General features: G+C 37.9%; 1 protein-coding gene across 3 annotated transcripts in view; it reads right to left on the reverse strand.

The window, feature by feature from the left end:
* Positions 1-2,004: 2,004 nt before the first annotated feature.
* LOC122080927 (structural maintenance of chromosomes protein 6B-like) overlaps positions 2,005-19,487 on the reverse strand; it is a 56,123-nt gene continuing 38,640 nt past the window's right edge. For all 3 annotated transcript variants that reach the window (XM_042647819.1, XM_042647820.1, XM_042647822.1), the window contains 13 exons: positions 17,862-18,066; positions 10,098-10,229; positions 9,697-9,811; positions 9,508-9,593; positions 9,327-9,422; positions 6,966-7,105; positions 6,774-6,876; positions 5,129-5,208; positions 4,881-4,959; positions 4,642-4,699; positions 4,449-4,546; positions 4,189-4,283; positions 2,005-2,382 (listed from right to left, as the gene is read on the reverse strand). In XM_042647819.1, coding sequence (XP_042503753.1) covers positions 2,325-2,382; positions 4,189-4,283; positions 4,449-4,546; positions 4,642-4,699; positions 4,881-4,959; positions 5,129-5,208; positions 6,774-6,876; positions 6,966-7,105; positions 9,327-9,422; positions 9,508-9,593; positions 9,697-9,811; positions 10,098-10,229; positions 17,862-18,066 — 1,345 coding nt within the window. In that variant the 3' untranslated portion in view covers positions 2,005-2,324. The remainder of the gene's footprint in view (positions 2,383-4,188; positions 4,284-4,448; positions 4,547-4,641; positions 4,700-4,880; positions 4,960-5,128; positions 5,209-6,773; positions 6,877-6,965; positions 7,106-9,326; positions 9,423-9,507; positions 9,594-9,696; positions 9,812-10,097; positions 10,230-17,861; positions 18,067-19,487) is intronic.

A 19,487-nucleotide genomic window follows, 5' to 3' on the forward strand; every position in this document is an offset into this window, starting at 1 on the left:
TGAAAGTTATCATAGAATGAATACCTTGATTAAATCATTTAATATTTGTACCTATTATAAAAATTGTAAAGCTATCTTATTACTTAATTAAAATTAAAGAATTTTAAAGAAAATTATAACAATTTTCTATTAATTGATCAAACTCGAAGAGAGAGTACATCTAATTCAAATTTTGAAATTCGAATGGGACTAGTAATTAATCTCTTAAACAATACATTACAAGATCTCTACCCCCACAAAAAAAAAAAGTCATCGAGTGAAAAAATGAATTTGCAACAACTTTGCAGCCTTTGATTTCCTCTTCCACGTATTTTACAATCAATAGGCTCCAGTAAGTGTGTTATCCACCAAAATAATGATAATCGATACAAAGTTTTCAGGCCATTTGGCTTAAAATCTTGAGATATCGAGATTTTTTTGATAGGTATGAAGGGAAAATAGATAACAGGCAGGAAGGGAATTCGAGACTGCCAAGCAAGCATGGACATTTTGCACACCATAACTCATCAACTGTACTAGGCAGTTATTGTTTGAAATATCAAGGTGCTCACAAGGTCGGAAGAATGAAGTTAGTTGCCAGTCTATTTTAGTTCGGAAAATATAGAATATAAGATGATCCGGATTAAGGATGTGTGAATTTGAAACCAAAATCATTTACCGAAAATGAATCGAGCCTTTTACAGCGAAACTGTAAAACTGTTTAGTAAATGGTTCAGTTATGGTTTCCAATTTCAGGTCGATTAGCTAAATGGGTCAAAATCGAATCGAACCGTTTAACCAATTGGTTTCAAACTGAAGTGAAACCATGAAAACCGAATCGTTTAAATCGTCAAAATCAATCTAATTAACCCATTTAACGATTAAATAAGGCAGGGGCAAAATCGGTATATCATTTCTAAATTAAAAAAAAAAAACGAAAGTAAAAACGATTAGGATTTTGAAGCTTTGGTGTACTTGCGTGATTAGATGTACAATGCCACTTTTGGAAATAATATTTTTTCTTTAACCTCATGAAATTCTTTGGACATTAGTTTCACATTCTAAGTAATTGTATATAGCTAAAAGGGATGAAGAGGAATTATTTGAGGCCTTGGAAGATGTGCTTTCAGAATCTTCTACTCTTACTTTGAATCATTTATCACCAAAAACTAATTTTAGTAAATATACGAATAAACTAACAAACCATTGCTAATTGTTTAGAAACCGTATAGAATAAATCGAAATCAAAACCGTGAAACCGAAATCATTTAAAAACCGTGAAACCGAAATCTTGTAAAAACCGTGAAACCGAAACCATTAACTAAACATATGCAATTTTAAAAAGTGAGACCGTTTAGTAAATGGTGCGGTTTTGGTTTCAACAAAATAAATGTGAACCACACGGAACCGCACCGCTTAAACCAAAACCAATCCGATTAACACCCTTAATCTTGATCAGGACAAAATATGTAGATCCATAAACCAGCATATTGAAACTGGTGGGATGAGTATCAGGATCAAGAGTTGACCAATCAGAAGTTATTGGTCAGCTCAAGCCAACAAATATCAAATTTTGAATCAATTCCTAATTCACATGGAATGAAAACTTGACCGTGAGATTTGCAGTGTCATCTATCAATGTGTGCCTTTTTCAAACTTCAGTGGCCCCCTAGTAGAAGTCACCCACCGGAGAGGAAGTTAGATTTCCTTTTCATAATAATCTCTATAGTGCTTACTGTTTTGTCATCATTCCTTAAATTAACTGATAATGACAGATCCAGAGCTGACCAAGAATGCATTGCCTGAGCATAGAGTAAGAAACATCCACTAGAATTGTAATTTGATTGCATCACTTAAGTATCAATTTGCAATACCATTACTTTGAAGGCCTATATATATAGTGTCCCTTCTGACTAGTAATTGTATAATCAAAGACATTTCCTATAAGGCCATTATCAAACCAGTTGAACCTCGAGATTCAAATTAATCTCAAATTGAGGTTTCATTTGAAGAGAAACATTATCATGAAATAGGAAAGAGGTGATTGAGTTATTCCATTAGAATTATTTACTAGCACAGGGTTCAACTGCTTCTACAAAAGTCCCTGCATATTTAAAAAAATTATTGGGCAGGTTTCCAGATTTACAATTCCTGTATATCAGCATGCCAAAACAGTCATCCAATGCAGGCCCCTACAAACATATGGTCATAAATATAACAGCAAATGACCTAGTCAAAGTAGAGCATAGATACATAGGATAGTAGATAATCTACATATTCAACATTAATGAGAAAGATAATAGATACACAGAAGAAAAGAATTCACAAGTTCTGATTAGCTTAAATCAAGAACGAGGAGCTGGCATCTGCTGCTTCTTCACCCTATCTGACGCTTTCACCATGCTGAATTCCATACGAAAAAACATGAACCGAATTAGGGCTAAATATCCATATTCAAATTTAAAATGCAATTACCTCTCAATTATACAAATTATTCAAATCCAAGTGCTGATGTTAGGTAACCTAGGCTAGCGGGACTGATAATTGAATGTTCCGGGACAATACGTGGATATTGGGCATGCTGACTGACTAGTGTACCCCTTCAATTGCAGCCCAAGCCTTTCTAATTACACCCATACTGTGCAATCGCCATGTTCATACCCACCCTGTACCTCCTGAACCCTCACTATTGACAGCTCAAAACATACTATATGTGACACTGGCCCGGGCAAGCCTCCAGACCATTAAGCATATGGTCAAATTCGGGCCAGGTATTGCCACCTCTGTTGAAGAGATGGTACTAAGCTCTTCACATGGAGCATAATCAAATACCATTTTGAATACTTGCATGTCTGCTCGGAGAAAAAACAAAATTGTCCCAATATATTAGCAGCTCAAGAGCACTATAATTGGGGCATTAAAAGCTTTAAATGTGTAGCCCAGTGAGATCCTGACAGTCAAAAGCTCCACTTGATACAGAGATTCTAACTGGGCTTCCAGGATTGCATTATATACTTTACAGTAGCAGCAACAGGGTGACAAAGGATTGTCAGGATGAGATAAGAGAGAATGCTTGAGCTTTAACCTGAAACCACCATAAATGCTGCTAAATATACCAATCAAATGTAAAATTTTCCAATAATTGTGGTTGCACTCTAGATAATCACCTCCCATTAGCATTGTAAACAGCACAAACAAAAGGCCTGACCTTGAATTGACATGGCCCAGGCTCAGGTTTATTCAGAATCCTTAAAAGGAGCTTAGTCTAGCCCATCTATTCCCATTACCAACTACCACCGACTTTACTGGAACACTATTATCAAGCCATTTCATCCCATTTATAAGTATGCTCGACTGAGGCACTCAACTATTTTATTTTGGTTCGGATAACTTCTTACAAGCATTCTCTTCTTCTCCATGGTTTCATTTGATGCAGTCTCTTATACTTTTTGGATCAACGAAAATCATTTTAACAATTTGAAACAAAACATAAATCTCTAATCAGATCTCAGAAAAGTTTAATCATTTATACTGATTATTAGTTTCTCCTAAACTTTAAAATTAAACCTAATTTCGCACTGTCATTATAAATTACTCCATTTTTAAGAATTGATAAATAAAATAAAGCATGCGTCGAATAAACATGACTGCAAATTTTGATAATTGCACCAATTCAGATGACACCTATTCTGGGACATGTCAAAAGGAAATCATAATTTCAATCCCCAGACAAAAAAAAAAGAAGAGATAAAATAAATGGTTCCACTTATCAGGTTTCAATTTATTAGGAAAGGGAGGGGGGGGGGGGGGGGGCGGAGGGGGGCGCATAACAAAGTGTGTATCAGATTTTGCAAGATCAGGAGAGGGGTGGACTGGAGTTGGTCCTAACCTTCAGAAGCCTCTCTCTCCCTCCTGGTTAGGACCAACTCCAGTCCACCCCTCCCGGGAGAGAGAGAGATGGGTTAAACAGCTACAGATCAGATCAGGATTAGGTGGATTTCTTCGGCTTGTGGTTTTATGAGTAGCTACTCAAATTTCTAGCTACAAAGATTCATCAAACCAAACCAAACCCAACCAGGACACAGAAGAGCACCACTACAGGAAGCAGATGACTAGTTCCAAGAAAAGCCATTGAAAAGGTGTAAGACAAACAATCAACATAAACCAAGCGCAAGCCAAACATGTAAATACATATATATATATATATACCTGATATCATGTGGGGTTATGAATATCCATTGTGACCCTTGTGCAAGTGCAAAATCCACGAGGGCATCCAAGCTGATTTTTCGGCTAACAGCATCCTGAATAATCAACAGAAGTGAGAAAACTCCAAAAGGAATCTATAGCCCTCAAAACACAACAATGATAAAAATTAGGTGCAATCAAACTTCCTCACAAGTGAACAATGTCACCTTGTATGGCAATAAAGTACGTCCTTGGAGAATGAGTCCGAGTGAACCACATACCATAAATACATCAAACTCGTCCATAGCTCGAAATGGGGCTTCCGTCATCTCATGAAGAGCTAATGCAAAACATAAAGTAGAGAAAGAGCGTTCCCCTCCTGATAACAAAATCACATACAAAAAGGTGATTATTTATTACATTTAGAGAATTAATGGATCCATTTTTCCAATAAAAGGAAATCCTCAGAAGAACCTGAAAGCCCTCTGGTATCACGAACAGTTTTGCTGGATGCATCTTGGGGCATCTTTACCTAGAAAATGAAGAGAAATATCAGAAGTAAGAGAAAGGGGGGGGGGGGGGGGATAAATCAGCTCTTTAATTTTCAAGTAATTAGGGGGGTGGGGGTAATTGTAGTACAACTAAAACTCCAAGACAAAAGGAGAGACTAAGAAGATGAATAAGAAATTTGCTTTATGAAAGAGGTTTCTTACCACTATTGATAGGGTTTTCTCTTCATAGTTAACCTTTATGCGACCACTGAAACCTTTCTTCCTTAAATGACCATTAAATCTAGTTTAACATAATACCTCAGTCAGAATATACAGTTGAGCGGCAATTAAGCAAATACCAAACATTGGAAACAAATCAAAAAATTTAACAGCAGCAAAAAAGTGCGTAATGCAGGTATCCAAATGTAGCCGGTAGTGATTGTATATTGTTAGGAAGGAACAGAACATACTGCCATGTTAACTGACATTCTGAAAGATTTGCATTCCTTTGGAACTTGCTCCAGCGTAAATCAAGAGCCTTCTGCAATTCCTACAATAGAAAAACAAAACCACATAATGGATATTATCAATATAGACCATAAATACCAAAATAACGTCAAAAGTTATATCCCTATTATTTTAAGTCTTCAACAAGATAAGCCCGAGAAAAAAAAAGGGTCATCGAAAGAATTTTTAATAAACAGACAAGAATCTAAACAAATTAATGTGTCCAACAGAATTTTTTTTTTTTACTTCGATAATTGAAGCCTTTAATGCATACAGATGTGATCAAGATAATCATACAGAACCCCTCTTTGCCAAAATAACATCACAAAATATGGGAAACCAAGGGTGCTTTTCTAAGGTTCCATGTCTTGGTTTACCTTTCCCAAAATCAGAATTCAACTGCACGTACAAGCAGATTTGTTTCTTCTCAACAATATAACAAAGGCAAGCCAAAAGGGGGAAAGCTTACCCATTAAAACACAATCTAATGTACTCTGGATGGAGTTATAAGGTTAAAAATATTAATCAGTTAACACCCCATTGCAATTCATAAAAATTTAACAAAACACTCTCATATGCCACCTAATGAGCAGATATGGCCATAGACCACAATAAATAAGTATATTCTTATATTCATCAGCCAGACTGCATTTTCAGTATTCTTCGATATTCGACACATTTCATTTGTTTAATAAAATATCAACTGTAAAATAATAACATAATGTGTTTTCCTATAAATTTATTATGTACCCGTTCATTTGTTTAATAAAATATCAACTGTAAAATAATAACATAATGTGTTTTCCTATAAATTTATTATGTACCCCTCTCCACGACACATATTCTTTCAGATTTCAGCTACAGACCTATTACTAAGAGAAAAAAAAAATGAAACTTCTCCCTCCACCCCCCCCCCCCAAAATAAAAAATAAATAAATAAATAAAAAACATCTGCAACTATGTCATTTGGCATTTATCTCCCACAATTATGAAATTTCAATTAATGTAATGATTCCCAAGTGTGTATATACCCGTATTACATCATTTACAGAAACTTCAAGCTTCATTTAATATTTCCATCATTTTCATGATCTCATTTATATTCACTTATTGGCTTTCACATATCATAATAGACTAACATAGACCATAAAAATATCAGGTCAACTAGGCTCGTAACCCAACAATTACCATGAGGAAAGGCGGACTGATCTTCATCTATAAGAAATGAAGTAGTGCACTGGAAGAATTAGAAAAATAAAAGCCCATGTAACCATTCCTCCAAAATAGTTACAAAAAATATACAAACACAAAGGATTATATCAGAAAAATAAGATACAAACCATTGCTCCAATGAGTGATAATCCTTTTGACAGTAACATCAAATAAACGCTTAATATTTTTCTTTGGTATGCCTTAGATTATGGGGTCCATGTTGCCAACCCCATTTAGTTGGGTAAGGCTGAGTTGTTGTTGTTGTATTTTGCTCCAGTATTTTATAATAAAAAGGTAAAAACATCTCAAATGTCATAAGAAAATATTTAAATAGATCAGTAAAGACTTTGATTTCAACCAACATCAGAATAGCATCCAGAGATCACTGCAGCTTACATTAAATTTCTCACGAAAAGCTTCACAGTTATGCTGCTTAGCTGAAATTTTACGCTTTTTTCGCTGATAAATGAGTCTAAGATCATCAATAGATTCAGAATCTCTGCAAAGCAGGCACCACATATGAGGTTGGCATTTCATGACTCAAGAAACAATTATACCTGGCTGAAAGTTAATCATCTTTATATTTACCTGTCACTCTCATGATGTTGAAGCCACCTTTTTAATTTATTGTATTCAGTATTTAATTCATCCCGAGTGTTCCCAGAGCGGCACGCCAAAGCTTTCACCTCATTCTCAGGACAAATAATAGAAGCTTTCTTGGATTTATCCTGTAATCAAACCGAGATGAAAAAAATCAAATAATAACCATACCTATGCAGCAACTAAATGAAACTCTTTGTTAAAGATTGGGCACATGTACCGTGGGAATACATAATTTAAGTGTACCACGATAGAGGATGTCTTTATCGTGGCTAAGTGTTAGGCTCTTTATCTTTAGTTTATCTTTCCTAATTAGATTAGATCTCATGTATATTCTAATTAGAGTAGGTTTCTGTTTTCTTCTTTGTCTTTAGTTTATCTTTCCTAATTAGTTTTACCTTGCAGTCTCACTCTCTTTTCTTCCTTCTTCTTTTATCTCAATCTCAAATCTCTCTCTCTTGCAGTTACAGGTTACAGATCTTGGAACTGAAACATCATGAGTAAAATAAAACAATAAATAAACTCTAAGTCTACTTTTTTTTATTATTATACCTTACATGCAGTCGGATTCAACTTTCTATCAGTTTAGTTTTCTGGATGCTATATGGATAAGATTAGATCTGCATGGTAAAATCTAAATAGTTGTTGGAGCATAAGCAAACACTTCGAACCATCATTGTTACAAGCACTAAAGCGACCGATTTAATTAGGCAAGGTTGGTGCCTAACATCTTCCAACTTTATAAAACTTTAATATATGCACTACAACTATTTATTTAGGGCCCAAAACATAGTTACGGAAGACAGAAGCGATAGCTAGAAGAGAGGACTAAAAATTTCTTGAAATGCAAGAAACAGGAAGCAAAGGGGAAATGATTGGGAGACATTTGACAGTGTGCTACTCCTCCATTAGATATAAAAGAAGTTATGCCCTAAAAAAATATGTTTTTTATATTTGTGGAAGTAGATTCCAAATTAGGGATTTTCAATTACATAACAATATATGGTGAGAGACAGATTGATTCCAAATGAGGTGTTTAAAATTAGATTCATAGCTTTGGCTCTGGGCCGATTGAATTCTTTTACCCTGTTATAACCCAAAAAACTAATTTCCCCCATCTTAGAACCACTCAAAACAGTTACATCCCATCTCCTTTTCTTCTCACCCGACAGAAGACCACCCTAACCAGGCATCTATCTCCACCTCGCCTATGGTCTTCGACCCTTGATCCACTGACGGCCCTACTCCGCACGAGAAGTATGTGTCGACCAGCATGCCTGCCTCAGGCACTTCCACCCTCGTTGTGGCCCCAGGCATCTATCTTGTAATTTCTTGCCCTAAGCCTTTTGGGCCCTCCCTTGTGCTGGGGTTCGATTGCTTTGTTGGGGTTTTATTTTCCTTTTTAGTGAGCTGCGGGTGGTTGGTTCTTCCCCCCGCCCTCCCCCTTGTGTTCTCTGGGCCTTGTTTGGCTTTAGGGTTGGTGCTTGTTCTTCTCTCTCCCTTTTCTTTCCTCCAGTAATGAATTCTTTATTCACCCCAAAAAAGAAGGCTATTGGTTCCAGTTACATGGTTTCCCAGGAAGAAATTTCGAGTGTTGTATCTCCCATACCAGATCTCTAATTGCCGCAGGATATTATTTGTTTATGACCCAAACTTGAGGCCTGTTGGAGGCCTGCTGGTGCTGTAACCAGAAATCACTATCGATTTCATCACAATCAGGGTTTTGGAACTCAATCGATTTCTTCAAGATCTCCTTCATCTGAAGTCCAATCCTGAAACGCTTTGGAGGGTTTGCTAAGGATCTTAGGAGGACCACTCAATCCAAATTTGAAGATCATCTGAAGCTTCCAGCTCAAGTTCTTAAAGAATCACCAAAAGTTCCATTTTTCTTGCAACCAGCATAAGTCTCAATCCAGTGGGCAGAATTTGTTCATCTTTTGAAGGTTTGTTCCCTCATATAGGGTCCCCATTTGATCCAAAATTCAGCTCATCTGAGTTGTGGTTTGTGAGTAATCGAAATCTCCTCTAGAAAGCCTAATTTCCAGATCTGAGTTTTCTGTGTGAATCTGAACATGATTTGTATATTGGAGTTTATGATGGATCATAGTGGAACTGATCACCCCTTGGTAATTTAGTATAGCATCAGTGTATTAGTTCTAAACACTCGGAAATAAATGATAATGGAAAAATAATAGAATTGTACATAACAGTACAGGGAAGGTATAAGTTATGTGCTCCTTCTCTCTCTCCCTATATGCATGCGCCTGTATGTGTGTCTGTGTACATTCAATTTTCACCCATGCTCCTCTTAATTTAGAGCCTAGAGACATAATAACAAGTCAAACATACCTCCCGATCAAGTTGAAGCTTCTTATATTCTTCCTCTGCAGCTTTAATACTACGAAGAACGTTCTCACGCATGACCATTTCATAATGAGCCTTGTCCTGGAAAAAGAATCAGCTTTCAGAACGTCACCTAATTCCACCTAGAATGTTTAATCAATTAAAGAAATGAAGCAGCAAGATAAACCTTTTCAGCTGCACACAGTTCTTCTTTGAGCTGCACTAACTCACGCTCTGCTTCATCAAAGGCATCACTGTCCACTTTTGCTGACTCTACAAATTTTCATTTATTGAAAAACAAGAATAGATAAAGATATAATATAAACAAAACTGAAATAAAAAAACTATGAAAAACCAAGAACATTCATTTCGATACCACACAAATTCTCAAACGACGATTTTAGATTGTTGATTGTTAATTCCACTTCTGTCCTCCTCATTTGTAAATCTGCAATCAACCTTTCCTGTTCCCCTATTTGATCTTGGGCTTTCTGGACAACAATACAGAGATCAAATATCAAGACCCAACCAAACCCACCCCACCCCCAAAAAAAAAATAAAAAATAAAAAAAAAAAACCTACACAACCTAGAAGAAAATGAAATTCTTGTAAGATATAATATTCCAGATATACAACAACTGCCTAGTACAGTTGGTGAGCAGTGATGTGCAAAAAACCCATGCTCACCAAGAGGTCTCAAGTTCGAGCCTCCTGGCTGTTACCTACTTCCCTCCCTACCTATCAAAAAAAAAAAAAATCCAGATATCAACAACAAACCAAGTAATCTTTGCTGAGATCATCAACATTAGCTCTGGAGGCTGAACTTGCTTCAGCAGCATATGAACTCTTTGCATCATCAAGAAGATATTGTTTAGATGAATGATCCATCCCTGCTTCCAGGCACAGCCTCTAAAGAGAAACAAACAAAAGGCATTACATTAACAGTAGAATTCAGTAAAAACAAGTAATGTTAGGTAAGTCCTTGCATCCGATGCTCCAGCCTAGAGTCATAACTCCATGACATGAAATACCTCATTCTTAAATCATGATGTGAAACTAAAAATTTATCAGATAAAAAAAAGAAGAGAGTTTATCATAACTAAAAATATACAAACTACTCAGCTTTCCCAACTAAATGGGTCGGCTACCAGGATACTTGCCCTCCAATCAGCTCTATTCGAGGTCATACATGATACAAGGCCTAAACTATGCATGTCTTTCCTCATCATAACTAAAATATCACAAGGAAAAAAACCATAATGAAGTTTAGGAAAATAAATAACATTCAATCTGAAGAGATATAGTCCTCATGTCCTGAAGTGCATTATACCTAGGGGTGGCAATGGGTCATGTCGAGACATGTGTAACACAAAATGGCTTGACCTGAACACCACCCGAAAATTAAATAGGTCACACGATTAATTAATGGGTTATGTTTGGGTCCATATGAAGCGAAAGGAAGAGACCCGAAATCACATTAGGTTAAATCAAATAATATTTAAGGTGACAAAATAATGAAAAGTTTTCATAACACATTTTTTACATTGGCTATTTTCAAGGTAATTGGATGTTTGACACAACGGTAACCTGTTTTTTCTGTGTCATATTCATGTTGACCCAAAACCAACCAAAAACCACCAAAATCTGGAGATGGATTTCAAAAGTAATGTTCATGTATTGGCACCCCTAGTACATCCGATGACCAGAAGGCACAATCTTTTTTTTTGGGTGACATACGTGGAACCCGTGTATGTCATGTCATCCAGATCCATTCTCTGCTGAAGGGGAGAGGGCGCCTATGGAAAGGCAGCCACGACTGAGGACTTTTTTCCAGATGATGGAAGAAAAGGGGCAAGAAAAGAATAGGTGGTCAACATCTTCTAATCCATTCCAATAGAGGCAGCAGGAGGGGTGGACAGGGATGTAGCAGTAAATAAGAAAAGCCTGGGTGGGGAGACAACCGGTGATGGCATGCCAAGTGATGAAACTGTGGCGGAGGAAGGTTTTATGCCTAGGGACGAGGACCAGAGGTTTGAACATGATTCCAGGAAGAGGCAAAGGTGAAGAGACCAAAGGGGGAAGGGAGCCAAGATATCTTATCGTCCCTATCTCTAATGGCAAGGAGAAAGGGGGAAAAGAGCACCAAATATCGGCTAAAGGGGGAGGAGAGGATGGAGGGGCCCATTCTCCTCCCGAGATGATGGCCACAACTTTATCTGACCTGCTAAGACCGGAGGCATAGATAAACCTAAGGGCTAACAATAGAGGACAATTCCCGAAAGATGCCAAGGGGCAAGCCAAAGGGAGGTAGAGGAGTTGTTACCAATGGAGATGGCGATAGAATTAAGGTCGGAGAGTCTAAGAGCAAGGATGCTACGCCAAACCCAAAAAGAATCAAGGTAAGGGGAGGCGATCCAAATGGAATCATTTTTTAAGGGGGAGGAGTAGACCCAAGAGACCCAGATGCTTTTCTGTTTGGAGGCTATTTTCCAAAGGAGCTTAAGAATACCAACAAATTATGCCTCTTTGATTCTTCTTAGCCCCATGCCTCCCTTGGATTTGGGAAGGCAAGTTGAGGCCCAGCTAATGGATGGAGGAATTTGCTTGAATCAGTTCCTTTCCAAAGGAAGGAGCAAAGAAGGGATTCCATCTTGTGGGTGGTGGAGGAAGGGAGGATGAAGATCCCAGGCCAATAAAGGTAGAGAGATTGAAGCAATGATCTAATAAGCTCCAGACGCCCAACGTAGGAAAGAAGCTTGTCTTTCCATAACTGGAGTCTCTTTCTCAGAGGCAACCCAATAAATTTGATTGGGAAGGAGCCAAGGAACCTGGTAAGCTCCAAGAGACAGACTTTTGAAGAATCTGAAACGCCCGAAAGGAAGAGGCGAGATTTGAGGAGGTTGATATGGAGACCAAAGAGATTTTGAAAGAGGGAGAAGGAGGACATAATGGAGGAGATGGAGACAGACACAATCTTGGAATTATGCTCATGACTTTTCATGAAAATCCAATATAAAGTAACAAATAATGAGGGAACTACAACTAACTTCTTACAACTTCAATTTTAATTTAAGATGTTCATTCCAGTCCCAGGTTTAAAATATGATGCAGGCAGAATGTCAAGTTAAAATAATTACTCCACAATTGGGTAGCACTACCAAACACCCACCCCGCACCCCATTCCCCCAGCGCCAATATAAAATTCAAGGTGTCAAGAATACGAGACGATATCACATATTTGCTCAATATCAATGGTACTGAATTTAACAAAATCTCACTCTCTTGCATAATTGTCACAGCGTCTAGGCAACCCAAGGTATTGGAAGGGGCGTGGATGCAAGGTGATGCCTTAACAACTATGATCTCTCAATATGAAAAAGAAAAGAATCAAGTTTCATTAATGTGTCAAGTGAGCGAATTCTTTATGCGGTATGGCATTTTTCTTGTTTACAAAAACTACGAAATTACAAGCATATGCAGCAAAGCTCACCATCTATACTCTACTAATTACTACCGAGAGTCTTCAACAATATCCACAACCTCATTTGGATTACATTACATGCCCAATTCAATAAATATGAACCACTGAACATAGTTTGATGTAGCTTTGTGTTTGTCAACAAATAGTATCATGCAGGAAGGGGCAAACCTTCCACACATTGTTTGAGAAATCAGAAAAAATATCACCGATTCCGGCCAAATCAAAATCGGCTGGATCTGATTCCTGATTCTACCCGACTCCCGATTCAATAAATTGACACATTTCTGGAGTTCAGCCGATTCCAGCCAACTTTGGCCAATTCCTGTATGATTCTGCTTCCTCAAACCTTGATGTTCTATAGGAAACGTAGTATCCTAGGCCAGTCGGAAAAAAGAAAAAAATCAACTCGGGTCTTTCTATATATTCCAAAGCATAGAGATCCAAATAACAGTTCCCTATGATATGGGTTAGTTTACACCTCCAAACACATACAAATACATGATTATAAAATCACCTCGTTCACATATATGTAACAGCAACTACATAAATTCAATTCTCTTGAATTACCCAAGTGTCAAACTGTCAATAACCAACCAACAATAAAACCCCATTAGAAATCAATGCCATAGGGGGGACTGGTAAAACCTAAATTTGATCTATCAAAATTTCAAGTCGGCCATTGCACAACAAACCACTACAAGATTTTACAGTAAAAGATCACACTGCCCCATCCTTCCGAATTCATGCATCATTCATAGTGTAGTCAAATCAGTTATGGAGTCTGATTCAGGAGCAGTTGCTTGGACCAGATCGAACCCATTTGGGAATTCAGACGGAGATGAACCAGGTCCAATTTGAGCCTTTATTCTAGTAGGATATTTTAGGACTATATTTTTTTTTATTTGGTAGGAGATAACCATGTATGAATTCAGTAGTTTCCTTAGTTGGGGTTAAATTAGTTTTCTTATTATCCTTAGTTGGGTAATTTCTATTTCTTTGTTTGGAGTTTAATTTATATAATTGTGTTAGAATATGTATTTAAGTGTCACAGGGGGACATTGGTCTATTCCAACTTCCACCGATCATATTTAATGAGGGTTGGCTGAAGGGGGGCATACTTATTCTCCTACAGAAAGGATACAAATGTTACCACCCTCCTACAAGGCGTATTATAGTCAATATGGATGTGTTTCATGAATCTGTTGGCTACTACCCGCCACCTCTTCAAGGGCAGTCTAGTATTGATAGTAAAGAGGTGACTTCAGATCTGCCAAATCTAGTGTATCCGCCATCTTCCTTTCAAGATCTTGATGTTCTGAAGGAGAGTGAGGGGACAGAGATTCATGTTCTAGCTCAGGGGAGATGACTCATGTTCAGCGTACTATTGGAGAATTTCAAAGGTAGATTGATAATTCAACTCGTCAAATGCATCATAGGGGTCACACCAAAACCAAGAAATTTTAGACCACCACTACTCTTACAGCACCTTTGCACATCCCCTCACCAACTTTGGATCTAGAGCCTATTAAGCCTAACACGTCATCATGTATAACTCCTTATCAACCTATTGTTCTTAGGAAAGGTATTAGGACTTGTACTCAACACCCCATATCCCATTTTGTCTCTTATGATTCCCTTTCTCCCTCCTATCTTGCACTTGTATCCTCTCTTTCTTCTATTCATGTTCCTCAGAATTAGAGGAAGCATTTGCAGATGGAAAATGGAAGGCAGCAATGGTGGAAGAAATGGGAGCTCTAACAAAGAATGAGACATGATATCTTATGACTCTTCTCCTCCTAGAACGAGACTAGTTGGGTGTAAGTGTGTGTTTGTGGTAAAGCAAAAAATAGATGGCTCAATGGATAGGTACAAAGCTAGGCTTGTGGCTAAAGGGTTCACTCAAACATATGGAATTGACTACCAGAAGACATTTGCGCCAGTTGTCAAACTGACTTCTGTGTGAGTTTTCCTCTCATGTGTTGTAAATCTGGGATGGGATCTCCAACAACTTAATGTAAAGAATGCTTTCCTCCATGGAGAGCTTGATGAGGACGTGTTCATGGATATTCCACCAGGATTCTCCAATGAGGGAACTCTAAGCAAGGTCTATAAATTGAAGCATGCTCTTTATGGGTTAAAGCAGTCACCATGGGCATGGTTTAGAAGATTTCACAAGGTAATGACCTCTGTGGAGTATAAGCAAAGTAATGTTGACCAAACATTGTTCATAAAAAGGTCTAGTGATTAGAGTTACTATGCTCATTGTCTATGTGGATGGTATCAGGGCAACAGGAAATGACAGTGCTGAGATTGGTCATCTCAAGGGCTTTCTTGGCCGAGAGTTTGAGATAAAAATCTTGGAATGCTAAGGTACTTTCTTGGGATTGAAGTTGCTTGGTCTTCCAAGGGCATCTTTCTTTCTCAGAGGAAGCACATCCTTAAACTATTATCTGAGACTGGATTGTTGGGTTGTCATCCTTCTAATACTCCTATAGAAGCTAGTACCCTGTCAAGAAAAAGGAGAGTGAACCGGTGGACAAAGGTTGTAACCAACGGTTGGAAGAAAAACTGATTTATTTCTCCCATACATAGCCTGATATTGTTGTGGTTGTTAGCTTAGTATGTCAGTTTATGCATGATCCCTACTCCTTCCACATGGAACTAGTTAAACATATATTGAGATACTTGAAGTCAGCTCTAGGAACTCAGCTCTAGGAAAAAGGAGTTTATCTCCTCATGCTCATTTCAGAGTTGAAGCCTATACAGATACTAATTAGGCTGGTTCACCTAACAGAAAATCCATCTATGGTTATTGTACCTCCGTGGGTGGGAATCTTGTTACTTGGCGTAGCAAGAAGCAAAATGTGGTAGCTAGGTCTATTGTTGAAGAAGATTTCGTGGTATGGCACAGGGGATTTGTGAGTTGTGGTTACACACACTATTGAATAATATTGGTGTACATGTTCCAATGATGCTATATTGTGATAACAACGCTACTATCAGTATCTCTCATAAACCAATACAGCATGACCATATCAAACATGTGGAGATCGACAAACACTTCATCAAAGAGAAGTTGGATGTTGGTTTGATTTGTGTTCCCTTTGTGAAGTCTGGTGATCAGTTAGCTGATGTGTCCACTAAAGGGTTAGTCGGGAAGGTGTTTCATCCTTATGTAATCAAGTGGGGCATGTATGATATCTATGCACCAACTTAAGGGGGAGTGTTAGAATATGTATTTAAGTGCCACAGGGGCACATTGATCTTTTCCCCCTTCCTCTGACCCTATTTAATTAGGGTTGACTGAAAAGGGGGGGCAGACTTGTAATTTGACTCCTTTGCTTATTATAAATAAAGGGCTTGTGTGATCACTCAGATCACTCAAGCATTCTACCTTGATTTGGCTGTTAACAATTGGCTTATAACTGATGATACAGGTTGTATTAGAAAGAATGAATTGAGCTATTGTGGTTCTAGCCTGCATGGCTACAGTTCGTGTAAACACCCCCCCTCCCCTATCGTAGTATCTCTGGTTCTACTTTCCGCAATCCTCTGTTCTGGTGCACAAACAGCCCTCACAGTTGTGGCCGTTGTCACCACTCATCACCTCCTATTTCTTCCTCATATGTTGGACATAGACTGTCTATCCATAGGAGACCTTAGCCTATATTTTCAGACCCCAAGATCAGCCATGTTATGTGAATCAAATCAAACTAGCGACCTGTTTTTTACTTGACCACTAAGTTGAAGTTGGTGATTTGGCCTGTGGTTGGTTGATTACAAGAGGATCGTGACTCTGAAACTTACCTCTGGAACCCTAGTCAAGTTAGGTCATATGAGTGAGAACTCACCGTCATTTGCAGGTGCTCCTCTGCTAGGATTTCAAGTTCAAGTGGTTGAAGACAACCTCAAAAGGCTCAAATCCTGGGTGTTTACTTTTAGAGCCTAATTTGCTTCTGTCCTCACTCTATAAATACTATTGCGTCTCTTGTCCTTTCCCTTTTAACTACGAAAGTTTCGTTGCAAATTCTGGTTATTTATAAAGTTAGCCATTTCCCTCTAATACTTGTGCTATTGTTGAATTGGGTGGACCCATAGCAAACCCAATAGGGTATTTTAATCCAGGTTCCACATCATAGTCCCTGAAAAGGTCACCACAAATTCTAACTTTTTCATGCAGAGATCCTAGGAGTGTGCAGATATGGGTATCATCACATCATGGCAAGAGACAGGCAGTTCTCATCCAGCCCCAGGGCCTAGAGATCATGAAACTCTAGTAAATGGTTCCCTATTCATGCCCTCACTGTTGGGCATTTGAAACATATCATGTTTTAACACACCACATGTGAAGTTGCAAGAGTTTAGCAAAGATTTTCCAAGCGAAAGAGAAGCTTCTCTGCCAAAAGAAGATCCTCATTTATTTCCTTGAATTCAAATAAATGCATAAAAGATGAACACTTAATGCCCGAGGGGGGGGGACAAAACCAGGGAAAAAACAACCAAAAGAACGAAAATATCCTAATGATGTATAGAAATAAAAAATATTTTAAAAAACTGGACATCTAGAATGAATAACAAGAAGAACCATTTAAACAACTTCCATACGCCCAAAGAAAATTGTTTTGAACATCATATGCTACAATATGCAAAATCAAATCATATGCAATCAGGATCATGTATCAAACTACCTGGAAATAATACACAGAATGAAATTGAAACAAGGGTAGAAAAATTTATACACAAATTTTAAAACACCTACATCATGACCTGTTAAATCTGGGTAAGATGCAGTATATGAATGACCCTGATCCATTCATGTCAACGAAGGATTTAGTCATACACTCAATACTCCTTTTGCTCAACCATCATACTCGTAACCTCATGACATCTGAGCAGTTAGATGTAAGAGAGTTCAAGCATCTCTCCATTCACACATAGCTACAAAAATTTCCACAACACCCCCCAGCCCCCCTAAAAAAATTCATAAGAAGCAATATGAGAATTCATATCATCCATTTCAGTCCACATTTCAATGGCATGAGAACATAAAAGGTTATCACCTTAACCCTTCTCAATTTCTCATCAAGATCACGACGCTCATCCACTACAACTCTTTTCCTTGCCTGAAGTTGTTGAGCTTCTTCTTGATACATTGATGCTTTTTTCTCCAAATCCTTAATTTGATCCTCATATGATCCACGAAGTCGGTCATTTCTACTCTTCCTGTTTGGAGGCAGAGTAGTCTGGACTGCACCTCGGCAGAACCTAAAATGTAATTTACAATTATTATCGTTAGGTGAAAATTGAATCCAACAATTAGGCAAATTGGCATGTGCAATTCAACAAAAAGAAAAATATAATTGCATCTAAGATGGAAAGTACCATATTAAAAGAACCTTAAGAAATGACTATTTTAGAGCTTTCAGACCCAGTCCACATTAGAGACCTAGCCATAAGACAGTTGTCCCAATAGGTTCTCAATAATGGTTACTGGAATGTTATTGATTCATCTCAAGTATGGTAGATTCTGGAAACAAAAAAATTGGGAGGACGTTCATATTTTAGTATTGCTTCTGACCCTCAACCAACTTGAGTCTTCATTAGAGCTCCAGCCATGGTTATGTCTATGGCGACTGCAAAAGATTTGTAGCATGTGTGAAAAATCTTCTCAAACAGACACTAGCAAACTTTCTTCCCCCCGTCAATTTATTGAATCAAGTAAAAGTTCACACGTGACTACAGAGATGGGTATCTTTGGGAGAATTTCAGCTGTTAATTATTCGTCAACTCTGATCAGCGGTTTACTGGTTTTACTCAAAAAAGATAAACTTCAATGCTTTTGTTCAAAAAGCCGCCGATGTTTCTTTATGTTTTACTAACAACCTAAAGACCATAGAAAGCATCAAATCCTGACGATGACAGAGAAGAAAATTTACAACTATCAACACTGGTTCTCCGAAACAAGCTTCATTAGAAGATTAAAAAGTGCAGGTAAATATTGAAGAGGTTATCCAGTCTCAATCTCCAGCAGCTAATTGTGATTACTAAGCAAATGTCAATGCAAATGAATATTAGACTCGCTGGACGCAGCCAGGAATCAGAAGGAAGGGAGGCAGTCCAAAGGGAATCATTTTTGAGAATGTAGGAGAAGACCCAAGCGACCCAAATACTATTGTAGTTGGAAGCAATCTTCTAGATAAACTTAAGAATACCCACAATATTAACATCTTTAATTCTTCTCAAACCTAGACCACCTTCGGATTTAGGGTGGCAGACTTTATCCAACTCAAAGAATGAAGGAATTTGGAGGAGTCGGAACCATTCCAAAGGAAGGAGCGGAGGAGGGACTCAGAATATTTGATGGTGGATTTAGGGAGAATGAAAACACCGGACCAGTACAGGTACATGGATTGGAGCATAGATTTGACAAGGACCAAACGACATGCATAAGAGAGAAGTTTGTCTTTCTAGAGTTGAAGCCTTTGCCGCATAAGAGATTATTGCTCTTGTTAAAGGGAGAATGGAAATTATTTTATTGTGATACTCGATTGTTGGGATCTAGAGTGATGGAATATTCTCTTGTTACATAATCTGCGCAATTTGTCCACATGTTATGCTACACGTGAGAGGAAGATTAGAGATTTTTATCATCTATTCAGGTTGGAGATTATTATCTACATATTGAA

The sequence above is a fragment of the Macadamia integrifolia genome, chromosome 6 (assembly GCF_013358625.1).
Source record: "Macadamia integrifolia cultivar HAES 741 chromosome 6, SCU_Mint_v3, whole genome shotgun sequence".
NCBI classification, from domain to species: domain Eukaryota; kingdom Viridiplantae; phylum Streptophyta; class Magnoliopsida; order Proteales; family Proteaceae; genus Macadamia; species Macadamia integrifolia.